The sequence below is a fragment of the Bombina bombina genome, chromosome 1 (genome assembly GCF_027579735.1).
Source record: "Bombina bombina isolate aBomBom1 chromosome 1, aBomBom1.pri, whole genome shotgun sequence".
Lineage (NCBI taxonomy): Eukaryota > Metazoa > Chordata > Amphibia > Anura > Bombinatoridae > Bombina > Bombina bombina.
In genome coordinates, this window is record NC_069499.1 from 1,342,619,483 (window position 1) to 1,342,633,300 (window position 13,818).

The 13,818-nt window shown below is 37.0% G+C and overlaps 2 protein-coding genes across 2 annotated transcripts in view; both read right to left on the bottom strand.

The window, feature by feature from the left end:
* The window catches only part of KATNB1 (katanin regulatory subunit B1), a 347,224-nt gene extending 345,427 nt beyond the window's left edge, over nucleotides 1-1,797 (bottom strand). The window contains exon 1 of the mRNA XM_053719531.1: nucleotides 1,682-1,797. The gene's annotated coding sequence lies outside the window, so the exon portion shown is untranslated. The remainder of the gene's footprint in view (nucleotides 1-1,681) is intronic.
* Nucleotides 1,798-12,935: 11,138 nt separating this feature from the next.
* Nucleotides 12,936-13,818, bottom strand: part of DRC7 (dynein regulatory complex subunit 7) — a 73,645-nt gene continuing 72,762 nt past the window's right edge. The window contains exon 18 of the mRNA XM_053719540.1: nucleotides 12,936-13,401. Coding sequence (XP_053575515.1) covers nucleotides 13,311-13,401 — 91 coding nt within the window. The 3' untranslated portion in view covers nucleotides 12,936-13,310. The remainder of the gene's footprint in view (nucleotides 13,402-13,818) is intronic.

Below are 13,818 nucleotides of genomic sequence, written 5' to 3' on the forward strand. Positions count from 1 at the left end.
ATAAAAGTTATAACTTTTAGAACGTTATGAAATTTGGTTTTGGAGAAAATATAGGTCAGTAGGTTTTAATTAATGTTTATTAACTTTAATATGTTAGTTGTTTAGCTTAAAAATTATAACAGAAAGTAATCCTTTAAGGACCTCTCTCTGCCGCGATCTCGCTAAAAGTAGCGAGATTGCGCTATTTCTGCATGCAGTCTTGCAGAGTTACCGAAACAGAGAGGGACAGCAGTGGTGGTGTGGGAGGGTTAGGAGGGAGGCGGGTGGGTGGCCCATCGCTGGAGGGGTATATGAACAAGTGGGACGGCTACACTACAGAAAGGTTAAAGGTATGCTAAGAGCGGCAGGGAGATGGAAGGAGAGAGGAGGGGGGAACACTACATAAAAATGTAGTAATTTTCGGCGCTATTGCATATTTGACTTTTCACTTCAAACAGCACTTTGCTCTGGATGCAGTGTTAAGGAAAATTTACACCGTGTAGCCAGAGCACAGCTCTGTTTGCAGAGAACTGTTTAATGAAGAGCAGCGCTGCAAAGTTAAAGCGCTAACAGTTCCTGCATGTGTCATGTCCTTTCTGCACACATGCTACTTTTTCTGCGATGACATCTCGGATCACTGCATGTGCTACCTTGAGGCATATGCATATAAGCTGGGAGGGCCTGTGCACCAGTATTCAAATACCAAACCGTCTCTGAGAGTCTGCTGTTTGTATGACAAATTAAAAGGGACATTAAATCCAAAAAAAAATTATTTCATGATACAGATAGAGCATACCATTTGAAACAACTTTCCAGTTTACTTATATTATCTAATTTGCTTTATTCTCTTGCAAACATTTGCTGAATGAGCAGTAATTAACTACTAGGAGCTAGCTGAAAGCCAATGACAAGACGCATATATGTATATATGTGCAGTCACCAATCAGCAGTTTCTGAGCCTATGTATTCTCTTTAACACAGGATACAAAGAAAACAAAACAAATTAAATAGAAATCAATTTGAAAGTTATTTAAAATCTCATGCTCTATCAATCATGAAAGAAAAAAAAATGGGTTACAAGTCCCTTTAAGTATTTATAGGCACAATACACAGCACCACCAGAGTTCAAATACAGGAGCACAAGCCCTCACTGCGTATAAATGCTGTTGAAAAACAGTAATACCTTATGCCAGAATCATTTTTGCTAATGGAAGTATATTATAAAAATGTTTTCAATTAAAATTTAAATTAATCCATGCACATTCCAATTTGACCCTTCTATCCCTTTAATTTCACACATATGTTGACAAATTTTCTTCTCTGCCTTGTCCTGTACTAACTTTGTAAAAGTTCCACATATCACATTCTCGTTACAATCCAACGTTCTACCCTCCCTCACGCAGACATCACATTACCACCTGCTAACTCTTCATACAGCAATATAACCCCCTAGTAAAACGATATCCCCATACACACAAGTGCTCCCACCTGCCCCGTTCAGACAAAGTGCTATCCCTCTGGTTCATATTATTGTATGCCCCGTTTACTGTATCCTCTTTACCGACATTACATTTACACACTACTAACTACCCTCATCCTATTATAGACAACAAAACGCCTTCAGACACTTCTAACTAATCTCCACCCAAACAAGTTACTATCCCACGGTCTTATATTACTGTTACTACCCCCGCACGCCTACCGTTTCCGTTCTTCTACCGGTAACTTCAGATAGTTTGGTTTTTGGCACCTGCTTACAAACTGCTTTCTGATTGGCTACTCCCTGACAACAGACTTCAAAACAAAATTTTTATTAGGGTCCGCCTACTCTCACGAAAACTCGTTACATTCGCGCTGACTAGAGTGTGGCTATGTTGTTATTGGCTGCTCACCGGACGGGGAGGAAGTAAAGGGAAATTTTGAACCTTACAGCTTTATTTGTATTGAAGAACAAATACAATTATCTATGTCTTATAATGTGTTGTTTATTGTAGTTATGAATAATTTCTGTAAAAAGTAAGGTGTCTTAAAGTGTTATAGTAAGTAATGTGTAAAAGTTTTAACCTTGATATATATTAATGGTAGCACAATAGTTTTTTTAAAAACATAGTTGCCAACATTTAAAAAAAAAATCCAGGGACACTTTGCAGCAGAGCAAGCAAGCGGGTTACTGGAGTATTGATGACCTACTGTTCAACTGCTCCGCCCACTCAGTTCTGCAATCAAAACACACCCATTTGATAGTAATAGTATAATTTAGACTTATCCATAGTTTATTATACAGATTACAGCACCAAGCTCTTACACCTACCCAGTCTCTGGAACACATTCTGGGCATATGGTTATTTTTACAACACAGCATCAAAATTAGAAAGGCAAAAAATATGTTAACCCATTCAATAATAATAACAATATTCCATTAGGAATGAATTATATTTAAATAATACACTATATATATTAATCATCTATCTATCTGTATGTGTGTATGTGTGTGTATATACATGCAAACAACAAATGTTGTGCAAAGGAGATTTTCAGGGACATTTCCAGGGACAAAAAAAAATCCAGGGACATACAACAAAATCCAGGGACTGTCCCTGGAAATCAGGGACTGTTGGCAACTATGTAAAAAGTAGAGCAAACAGAAACATAGAAGTAGGTGAATTTAAAATAACTGTGAAGTAGGTTTGCTAGGTGTCCAGTGTTCAACCAGACATTCTACACAAAGATACTGGAAACTTAAAAGCCCCCTGAGATGCAGCTAAATTGTAAATATCTCTAAGCATTACAAATATATCCCAGAGATAAGTACCAGTGCACCTGTTACTGGCAGCCAAGGATAATTAAACAAAATAGATCTAATGTGTGTTGCTGGCAAATCAGATGTTAAAATACTGCTTTGTGTGCTGCGTGTAGCTGCTGTGGTAAAATTAATTATTTATGGTTTTACTGGGAACCATTGGGGACACTGCTCAGTGTATGCTACTGGTAAAGAGGTCAGACCAATGCTGTGTGTGTGTTACTGGCAGTCAAAGAGGTAAAATAAAATGTAAAATAATTGATTTGCTATACTGGCAGCCAAGAGGATACAATCACTACTCAGCTGTAAGGGTCCGTTGTGTGACCCCTATCCTTCCCCCAGTGTGCAGTCACCTACAGGTCGTCCTGTATTTGTGTTGTTGTAGACAGCTGGCAACACAACTAAAAAAGATCTTTAACCTTTTAATGCCATTATGCCGTTCTATTCCGTCATAATTACACTGGGCTTTAGTGCCGTTATGACGAAATAGAACATCATAACTGTTGGCTGTCCTAAAGCCAACGGCGCTTCCCATGATGTGATCGCTGTCTGGAGGGCGTTCCTTGCATCACAGGGACGCCCCCTGACAAATTAACCCTGTCATCAAAGGGTTATTAATGGTAACCATATATAACAGTTCTGACCAACTTCCTAATACATAGGAGAACAACTAAATATTTTATAAGACACATACAGTATACATTTTAAGCTATGAAACACACTAACAATATATTCTTTAAAATGGCCAGTTTAAATTGCAGGTATCTGGTCTTCTTTGAGCTATGACCACCCCAAAGCACACATTTTTAGTTCTGCCTTTTTTCCGGGGCAGTAAAAACAATGACTCATATTCTTAGTAGTTTCTTTTCTTGGGGCCACAAAAACTAGTGCAGAAGGCTGCATGTGGGCCACTGGCTACCAGTAGGCCATCACTGTTGTATACCACATTATTAGTTGGGGTGGGGCTTCAACCATTTTCTTCTCATTTTCTAAAGTTTAAAGAATCTAGTATAGAAGAGATTTCTTCTTTTTGTTGTCAACTTGTTTTTTTAAGGGACATTAAAAACTAAATACATTTCCTGCACCTTCCTCTGCCTATGGGTGCTGCCATTATGGAACCTAGGTTTCACTGCAGGTATCTGAAGGAGAGTTGGTGCACATTTGCAAGCACAGCACTGGAATGCAGTCATAGCTAGATTTCAACATAGTGGCACCCATGACCAGAGGTAGGCAGGGAATAATCTCAATAATATACATATAAAATGTAGTGCTTAATTTCCTTTTAACAAAGGTGATCATCAGGAACTTTTAACCCTATGCCAGATAGACTTCTTTACAGAGCTACCCATAGAGTTGGTCCAAGTATGAAATGTGCCCTCTATTTAAATGATACCCAAATGTTTTGACAGAGCATACAATTTTACACAACTTTCCAATTTACTTTTATTATCAAATGTGCTTCATTTTCTTGGTTTCTTTTGTTAAAGGAGTAGCAATGCACTATTGGGAGCTAGATGAACACATTGGATGAGCCAATAAGCATATATGTGTAGCCCCAATCCGCAGTTAGTACCCAGTAGCAGCTGCTCCTTAGCCTACCTAGGTATGCTTTTTAACAAAGGATGCCAAGAAAGAAAGAAAATTTAAAGTGTATGCTCTATCTGAATCATGGAACTTTAATTTTGTCTTTATTGTCCCTTTAATACATAAGATTTACAGAGCAACTATGGCATTATGATACTACTGACTGAGGCACACAGCCCATATAGAAATAAAGGGCCCCATTTATTAAGCTGTCATGCAGCAGAATTCTGAGATGGGGACAGAGCCGATATGACTTGTGTCTCCTGAATCGGCCCTCAACAACCAAGGTTTTAAAAAAATTGTTGGGTAACAGATTTTGACGACAGATAAGAGCCATAAACCCAGCAAGTCTGCCCGATATTTCCTTAAAGTATAAATGTATCTAGATCATAGGATAAAGCAACAAAGTAGCAGTTCCAGCATCAAAATAAATCAGGAGAGGATTATAACGTTAAAACGTCCATTTTATTGAATACATCCATTAAAAGATCCAAAGGTCACAGCAAATCCTCTCCTGATTTATTTTGATGCTGGAACCTCTACTTTGTTGCTTTTTCTGATTACTCCTTAGCCCAGGGGTCAGAGTGGAGAGCCCCAGCTGTTCCAGTATCACAGCCTATGCTGACATCATGGTGCCGGTACCATAGCGAGGCTACACTCTGTGAATTTCAGCGTTGCACAGTGACAAGGACTGGCTACTGCAACTAGACGGCAGTACAATATGGAACTTTCCGAATTCCTGAGGATCTTTACAGGGATTACGAGACTAGTCCTGACAGAAGAGGGGTAAGCCTTGCATTTACTTTTATCGATTTTGGGACACTGACACACAACTGTTATCCCCGTGAGAGCTGCTACAAGTGGGACTCAGAGTCAGTCATTGTCACGGGGGTTCTTATCATTACGATTGCAAGTGGCTACATTCCTAAGGTCTGTGATCTTACCAGTCGCTCTAGTCCATAGGATAGCCTTATGCTTATCCCATTCTTAAAGTCCCCCACAGTGTTTGTCATTACCACCTCTTGTGGAAGTCTATTCCATGAATCAGTCACCCTTTCTGTAAAGAAGAGCTTTATCAAATTACTCCAGAATCTACTACCATTTAGCTTAAGATCTTGAATTTTTAATTTTATGAAAAATACTCACAGCTTCAGCTTTACTAAGCCCTTTAATATACTTGAAAGTTGCTATAATATCACCTGTGTCCCTTCTCTCCTCTAAGCTATATATATTTAGGTAATTGAGCCTCTCCTGGTACGTTCTTTTTTTAGACCATGTACCATTTTGGTAGGTCTCCTTTGTACAGATTCCAGTTTGTTTATATCCTGGATATATGGCCTCTAGAACTGCACACAATACTCAAAATGAGGCCTAACTCATGATCTGTAAAGTGGTATAAGAACCTTACTATTTCTTCTGCAAATACAACTACCAATACCTCCAAGCATTCTGCTGGCCTTACTCGCTGTAGTACTACATTGTTTACTACATTTTAAGTAATCTGAAATAATAATTTCCAAGTCCCGTTCTTCATTTGTAACATTCAGTAAAGTGTCATTGAGTCTGTAATTAATGTCTGGATTTTTTGTTTCCTAAATGCATAATTTTACACTTTGTCATGTTAAACTTTAGATCCTTGTCATTTGTTCAGTCCTCCAATTTTTGTTTATCACATCATTTTGTCTACCCCCCGGAACATCTACTCTATTACAAATTTTTGTATAATCTGCTAACAGACATTCTTTCCCCTGTAGCACTTTGCTGATATCTTTAATAAATATGTTAAACAAAACAGGCCCCAGAACTGACCCCTGAGGAACACCACTAGCAACAGCGCCCTCTGCTGAATGTACTCCATTTACTAAGACACTCTGTTTTCTATCCTTAAGCCAGCATTCTATCCAGTTCACAATTTTTGAGTCTATTATGATTGATGTTAAAGGGACATGAAACCCACATTTTTTCTTTCATGATTTAGAAAGAGCATGCAATTTTAAACAACTTTCTAGTTTATTTCTATTATCTAATTTGTTTTATTCTCTTGATATTCTTTGCTGAAAAGCGAATCTAGATAGGCTCAGTAGCTGCTGATTGGTTCCTGCGCATAGAAGCCTTGTGTGATTGGCTCACCCATGTACATTGATTTTTCTTCAACTAAGAATATCTAAATAATGAAGAAAAATAAATAATAGAAGTAAATTGTAATGTTGTTTAAATTTGTAATCTATCTGAATAATAAATGAAAATTTTAGGGTTTAGTGTCCCTTTAAGTTAAATATGAACACTAGCAGTCCAATGATAACTGTAACACAACACTTGAAACAAATATGACTGCAAAGTAAACATAAAACATAATTCTCATGAAAAAACAGGCCATTTAAGCTATGGATATTTAACCTCTTAAGGACATATGACGGAATTTTTCCGTCATAAAACAATTGAGTAAACTGAAAGCTGTGTCCTTAAAGGGTTAAGTAGTGCATATTTATTTTTCCTTCGACTTTTGTCATAAACCTGGTTATAGGTGGTCAGGATAAATTTCCTGAACAGCAGCTCCACCAAATAAAGCAAATGATGGATAGAGTTAGGATATTAAAAGATAATTGCAGTGGAAACAGATGTTAATTTGTTTTAAAAATGTTAAGGCTTAGCTGATGTTAATCCATAGCAACAGAACAGCAATGTCTTGTAAGTACAAGGTTTCTACTGTCCCATTAACCACTTATAGGTGCTGGTTAGTGAGGCTACTCGTTTTCATACAGAGTGTTCCCATCTAGGAGCTTAGGTACTCTCGTACCCTGTGGCAGAAGCAGGCACAGGCTGAAGAAAATGTGTAGTTACCATGTTATTGTAGCTGTGTCTATCAGTTTAAAGGAACATTAAGGTATGATAATCAACAACTTTCCAATTCTATTAACAAATTTGCTTTATTCTCTTGATATGCTTTGAAAAGTTAACCTAGGTTGGCTCAGGAGCAGCAGTGCACTACTAGGAGCTAGTTAAGCACATCTGGTAAACCAATTACAATGCTTATATGTGCAGCCATCAACCAGCTAGCTTCCAGCCATGCATTGCTGCTCATCAGTCTATCTAGGAATGCTCTTCAAAAAAGGATACCCCTGCTTCTTCAGTATCAATAGGTAGTACCTATGAGCTTTAACAAGACACTTAGCGGACGATTATCTAAAGGTCTCTGGAATGGCGAGATTATTTCTATTTCCTTGGTGGAATTATATAAAGCCCCTAGGGGCGTATACTGCATTTTCGTATGGTGAGGAGATGCATACATTACAAAAGTACAACATGAAAATTGTCATTTAAAAATCATGCTACTTTAATAATTGAACCATTCAACATAAATGTGCAGGAAAAAATTGTATTAAGGTGCATAAAAAATCTTAACAAAACAGTTCACCAAAAATCGTATTTTAAGTACACTGCATGTGCAAAAAACAAATACAAATTTGTATTTGCAAGTACAAAATACAAAGTGTAATTGTTGCATTTTTGTAAAATGGGCTGAACATCGGCATGGCTGTGTATGAAATTTTCTCTCAAACAGCAAGGTAATTCTCTAAACAGGTGGTGAGGTTGTGACAAAATATACTTTGATATAATAAGACCGCTGCTCCATAACCCTGTCCGCCTGCTCTGAACAGGCGGACAGGCGGTCTTTATCAAAGCCTACACTACGGTGAAACGCGTAGACGTATCCTCGAAGGAGCTACTAAAAGAAAGAACCCGGATTAGCTACCAGCCGAGCAGGCTACACTTTATCTGACACTCTGCGCAGAGTTCTGAGACACAGAATCCGGATGATCACTATTGGCATCTAAAGAAAGAGGCATACAAGCAGGTTACCGGCACACCTACAGCGAAGTGGACACCTGGAGAGACCGTAGTGGCAATACCCGTTGCGGATGAAAATTGCTGACATCACTATATCAAGGTCAGAGGTGAGAGCGTTATCCGACAGGTCGACACAGGGCCAAAAGGACGCCAAAAACATCCACGCCAGAGATCGCAAACAAAGGGTGACCGGTAAAGTATACCTGCCTGTAATTACCTATCCTGCATTGAACTTTACAGCACTGAGAGTGTATATATTCTAAATGCAACTATTTTGTACACGGAACCACGATTAAAGTGTTTCTTGGAGCTACCCATCTACTTGCTAGCCACCAGAGACTGTTTAAAACAACTACTAACTTTTTTTCAAGCACATGAACCACTCTTACGCATATGAATGCAGAAATTTTTAGAAAAACAAATTTGATCTCCTTGAATGCTAAGCTATATTAAGATAAAAAGTGGGCAAAAACACCAAGGAGCGAGCAATACACATTGCAACATTGCAAAGCACACTGTAACAAAATAAGAGACTTGCAACTTAGTAAAGGTGGAGTGCCATTAATCTTAAGCATAGCACACTGCTCTCTGAAGGTTTTTTTTGCAACATTGTAAAGTATACTGCAAAGAAGTGACTTGCAATTAAATAAAGGTGGAACGCTACTATTCCCAAGTATAACACATTGCTCTTTGAAGATTTTTTATTGTCTGAGGAGGTGGAGACGTCCTCTCCTCTGTGTGTCTACCTAGGAAGTTATTTATAATTTTTTCTTCCTACGAACGATTCATCTATAAATGTTTTTTATTCTGATTTTATTTTGATTGTTTTTATATATACTAATAGTATGCATATGTATGTATTGTTTTGAGAAATTAAATATTAAGATATTTTACTCATATGTATTTACATCTATTTCATTTAATTTATTGACCCATTGATAAACATCCCTAGCTATCCTATATCTATATATAGGTGAAGCGCTGTTTATATTTTCCCTTTATCTTCAACTTCAGAATATTTGTGAGATTATTCTATTAAACAGCTAACAGGGTGTAAGTAAGGCGCTACTTATAAATACACTTTCTATAAATGTTGTTTGTTACTCATTGTTTGTTAGCTTGATAAAGGGGCAGGAGCCCTGAAACGTTGCTCAATAAAGGTACTGCTGCCTACCTTGAGTGCCACCGGTGTGTTCTATTGGACACTTCTAGAACACTCCAAAATGCCCAAGGCCAGCTCCTTCTGTTCTAATCTGCTGTTGTAATTATATTTTTTCTGCATTGCTAGTGATTCTCATTTGATGTGTGATACCATATATTGGTCACCTCATACAACTATAGATTTTTAGATCAGGAACGCTCACAAACAAAATGCTTAATTTCAAATATGATCTGGCCTTTACAATGAAGTTCCTTGCCAACTTCACAAGGGTTTGTAAATCAGCTGTTTACTAGAGGCAGTTGATGTAGTTATTACTTTTCATTTAGATGCATTACTATAATATGCATTATTAACCATACTGGGTTTTATATAAAATAGAAACTACAGCTAGAGAATGATCAGCCTAATCCCATTGTATAATGTACAACACCACAAACAACAATATATATTTAAGAATATAGTAAACAATAGTTTGTGGAAAATTACATAAATATTTGAAATAGACATAGCTTATGACTTTCTGCTTTTAATTATTTAAATAGCTAAATAAATCCCAATAGTGATTTGGCACAGAAATATTAGCATACTGCCAGGAGTGCAGGAGGTGCTTTATGACTGGATTTGCAGCTCTATGGGACCAACTTGGCTCAGCACTTTATGCTGCCTTACAATTAACTGGCAGGCCCTGTGATTGCCATTGTAAATATGTGTTGCATGATATTTGCTGAGATTATGTGACAGAGCAGGACTCCTGGGATAGATCCTGTTACCAGCTGAATATGTGCTAAAAACTGTTGGTAATCTATAATAGCAGTCTAATGACAATGTTCCCAGAAAAAAAAAGTTCACTGCAGCAAAAATGTTGCCGCATTTTACCTGAATGTATTTTTCTCACAGTGTCACAACAGACATTCCCACTCTGGCAATAAGAGTAGGCAAGTCATATTCACTTTGTTATTAAAGGGGTTTACTATTATTATTGTTTATTTGTATAGTGCTGACATGTCATGTTGTATATGGCAGTATCAAAACCGTTTCATTGCTTTCTTGATTATGTATTTGGGGCAATGATTTTTTTTCTTATGTTATTGGTATAATTTTAGTTGGATTATGCGAAGGTTCTGGTATACTTATTCATGACATCCAGGAAGTCTTTGTCTTTCTGCTGTTAAACGTGCAAATGCCCATCCAAGTGTAGAAACATGATTAAAAATCCAATATATATTAAAATATATGGGCACACTTTACCACAGTTGATTAACAAGTGACGCATTTCCAGTCTATATGACCTCTGGTCTGACTGACTAGAAGGTCAGTACACCTCACTTTCAGCAATTGCCGGAACAAGGCTTGTACCATAACAAGGCGGACATGCTTTGGGCTGTAAACAAACCACTTACCTCACAGAATACACAGCACAATAAATATGGCTCTTACAGGAGATGCAGTCAGTACAAATATATTCACCAATGAAGTGTGGCTGCATAACTTGTTAAGGATTTTGCTCAGTAAGTGATTATATTCAACTTAATGATACACACATTGGATTTTCACTTAAAGGGACAGTCTAGTCAAAATTCAATTTTCATGATTCAGATAGAGCATGCAATTTACTTTTATCATCAAATTTGCTTTATTCTCTAAGTATTCTTTTATGAAAGCTAAACCTAGGTAGGCTCAAACTGATTTCTAAATCGCTGAAAACCGCCTCTTATCTCAATGCATTTTGACAGTTTTTAACAGCTAGACAGCGCTAGTTCAGGTGTGTCATACATATATAACATTGTGCTCACTCCCATGGAGTTATTTAGGAGTCGGCACTGATTGGCTAAATGCATGTGTGTCAAAAGCACTGAGATAAGGGGGCAGTCTGCAGAGGTTTAGATACAAGGTAATCACAGATGTAATAAGTGTATTACTATCACAGTGTTGGTTATGCAAAACTGGGGAATGGGTAATAAAGGGATTATCTTTTTAAACAATAACAATTTTCAAGTAGATTGTCCTATTAAAGCAATAATACAATTATAATTGTTCAGATTTTAAAAGAAGGGAATTCTTTCTGCTGTTAGGGATGTGCTTCATGCACACCTGTACATTACACCCACCCTCTGCACTCTCAAAGAGAAATGCAATCTGGGCAAAAATATGCAGACACATCTGAAAATGATGTTTAAAGGGATACTCAAGTCAAAATAAACGTTTATGATTCAGATACAGCATGCAGTTTTAAGAAATATTCCAATTTACTTCCATGAGCAAATTTTGCACAGTCTTTTTACATTCACACTTTATAGGGGAACAAGCTCACAGGGTATACGTATACTAGTCTGTGATTGGCTGATGTCTTTCACATGATATGGGGGCCGGACAATGGAAGAAAAAATACATTTGACAGAAAAAAAAATCTACTGCTTATTTGAAATTCAGAGTAAGTGTTAAATCATTGTCTTTTTGTTATGTACTTGTTAATTATGTAATTCTGCTGCATTGAGTGGTCCTTGCAGGATGTCCTAAACAATTTTCCACAGAAGGGTGTGAGAGGCAAATTTAAAGGGACACTGAACCCAATTATTTTCTTTCATGATTCAGATAGAGCATGCAATTTTAAGCAACTTTCTAATTTACTCCTATTATCAAATTTTCTTCGTTCTCTTGCTATCTTTATTTGAAAAAGAAGGCATCTAAGCTATTTTTTAGTTCATAACCATGGATAGCACTTGTTTATTGGTCGGTTAAATTAATCCACCAATCAGCAAGAACAACCCAGGTTGTTCACCAAAAATGGGCCGGCATCTAAACTTACATTCTTGCTTTTCAAATAAAGATTCCAAGAGAATGAAGATAATGTCATAATATGAGTAAATTAGAAAGTTGCTTAAAATTGCATGCTCTATCTGAATCACGAAAGAAAAAACTTTGGGTTCAGTGTCCCTTTAAGTCCAAAAACAAATCATCTTAAAAGAAAAAACTAAGCTGTCTGAAGTATAAACATGTGCTGTAAAATTAAGTATACTCATAGGATAATTTCAGTTATAAATGTTTGTATAAGTGTGCAGGTTAGAACTGGTTTAACTGGAAATCTGTGAGGCATCCCAGTAATGCCTGACACTTAATGGGGACAAGTACTGTTAGTTCATATAATGATGCCAGATGTACACTTTTACATTCTTCTATAAAAATACACCTGGTTACTGTATTTACATAATAATCGGGGAATAATAGTCATGATCTAAGCATGTACTAAGGTTTCATACAGACCCGTTTGAGAGTGTTTGCTTTAGTTTACTATGTGACAAATTAGTGACAAATTATGCACTGTATATATTTATACTTACCAGAAACCTTGTTGTGCAGGAAACCACTCCCATGCACAACAATTTAACATTTTGGTCAGACACTTATTCTTTCTATTAGCGAATTGCCATGTATTTCATGTGTCAGGGTATAGCTTGCACCTTGCTTGCTGTTTTTTAAAGATAGAGCACTGTGCTATGTGAGCAGCAGATATCAAGCATGAGATATGTACACATACCTGATTCATAGTACATACAAGGACTATTTTCATAAAGATTTAGTTTTGATTTATTTTCAGATTTTGTTTTGGTTCGTCAAATACTATTCTGGTAAAATATATAAAAGCACAGACCAATAGCAAAAGAATGAGACACCATTCCAAACACTGCATTATATTTTGTATGTTAATTTCTTTTCTCTCCAGACACCAGTAAGATATTACCCAGAGGTCTGTGGGAAGTATGACCATCATATAATCCCCATAGGAATCCTAATAACTTTGTTACAAATCTGCAAAGCAGTGAGTCACACATTTTAGAATGAAACTGTTAATTGTAAAAGTTGGATAGACGAATGATTCATATCAAAATCAGGTCACAGTGTTTTTAAAAGAAATAACTTCCTGTTGGGATGTTGGGATCATGGTGCTAGAAATGATTCACAGAGACGAGGGTCCTTATTGAGTCGTTCTTCCAAAGTCAGGTACTTCTGAGGTGCCAATGCTTTGTGTCTGGTAAGAGAGAGGTGTCAATTAACTTATCTGCTTTTTACTGATAAACATTGCATTGTAATCCTTTGTAAACAGTCTAGTCAAAATTAAACTTGCATGAGTCAGATAGAGAATGCTATTTTAAGCAACTTTTAAATTTACTCCATCAATTTTTCTTCGTATCTTTTTATCTTTCTTTGAAAAAGCAACAATGTAAGCATAGGAGCAGGCCCATTTTTGGCTCAGTACCTGGGCAGCGCTTTCTGATTGGTATCTAAATGTAGCCAGCAATTGGCAAGCGCTACCCAGGTGCTGAACCAAAAAAGAAAATTTATGCTTACCTGATAAATTTATTTCTTTTTTGACCCGATGAGTGCATGGATCATCTTAATTACTACTGGGATATTCACCTCCTGGTCAGCAGGAGGAGGCAAAGAG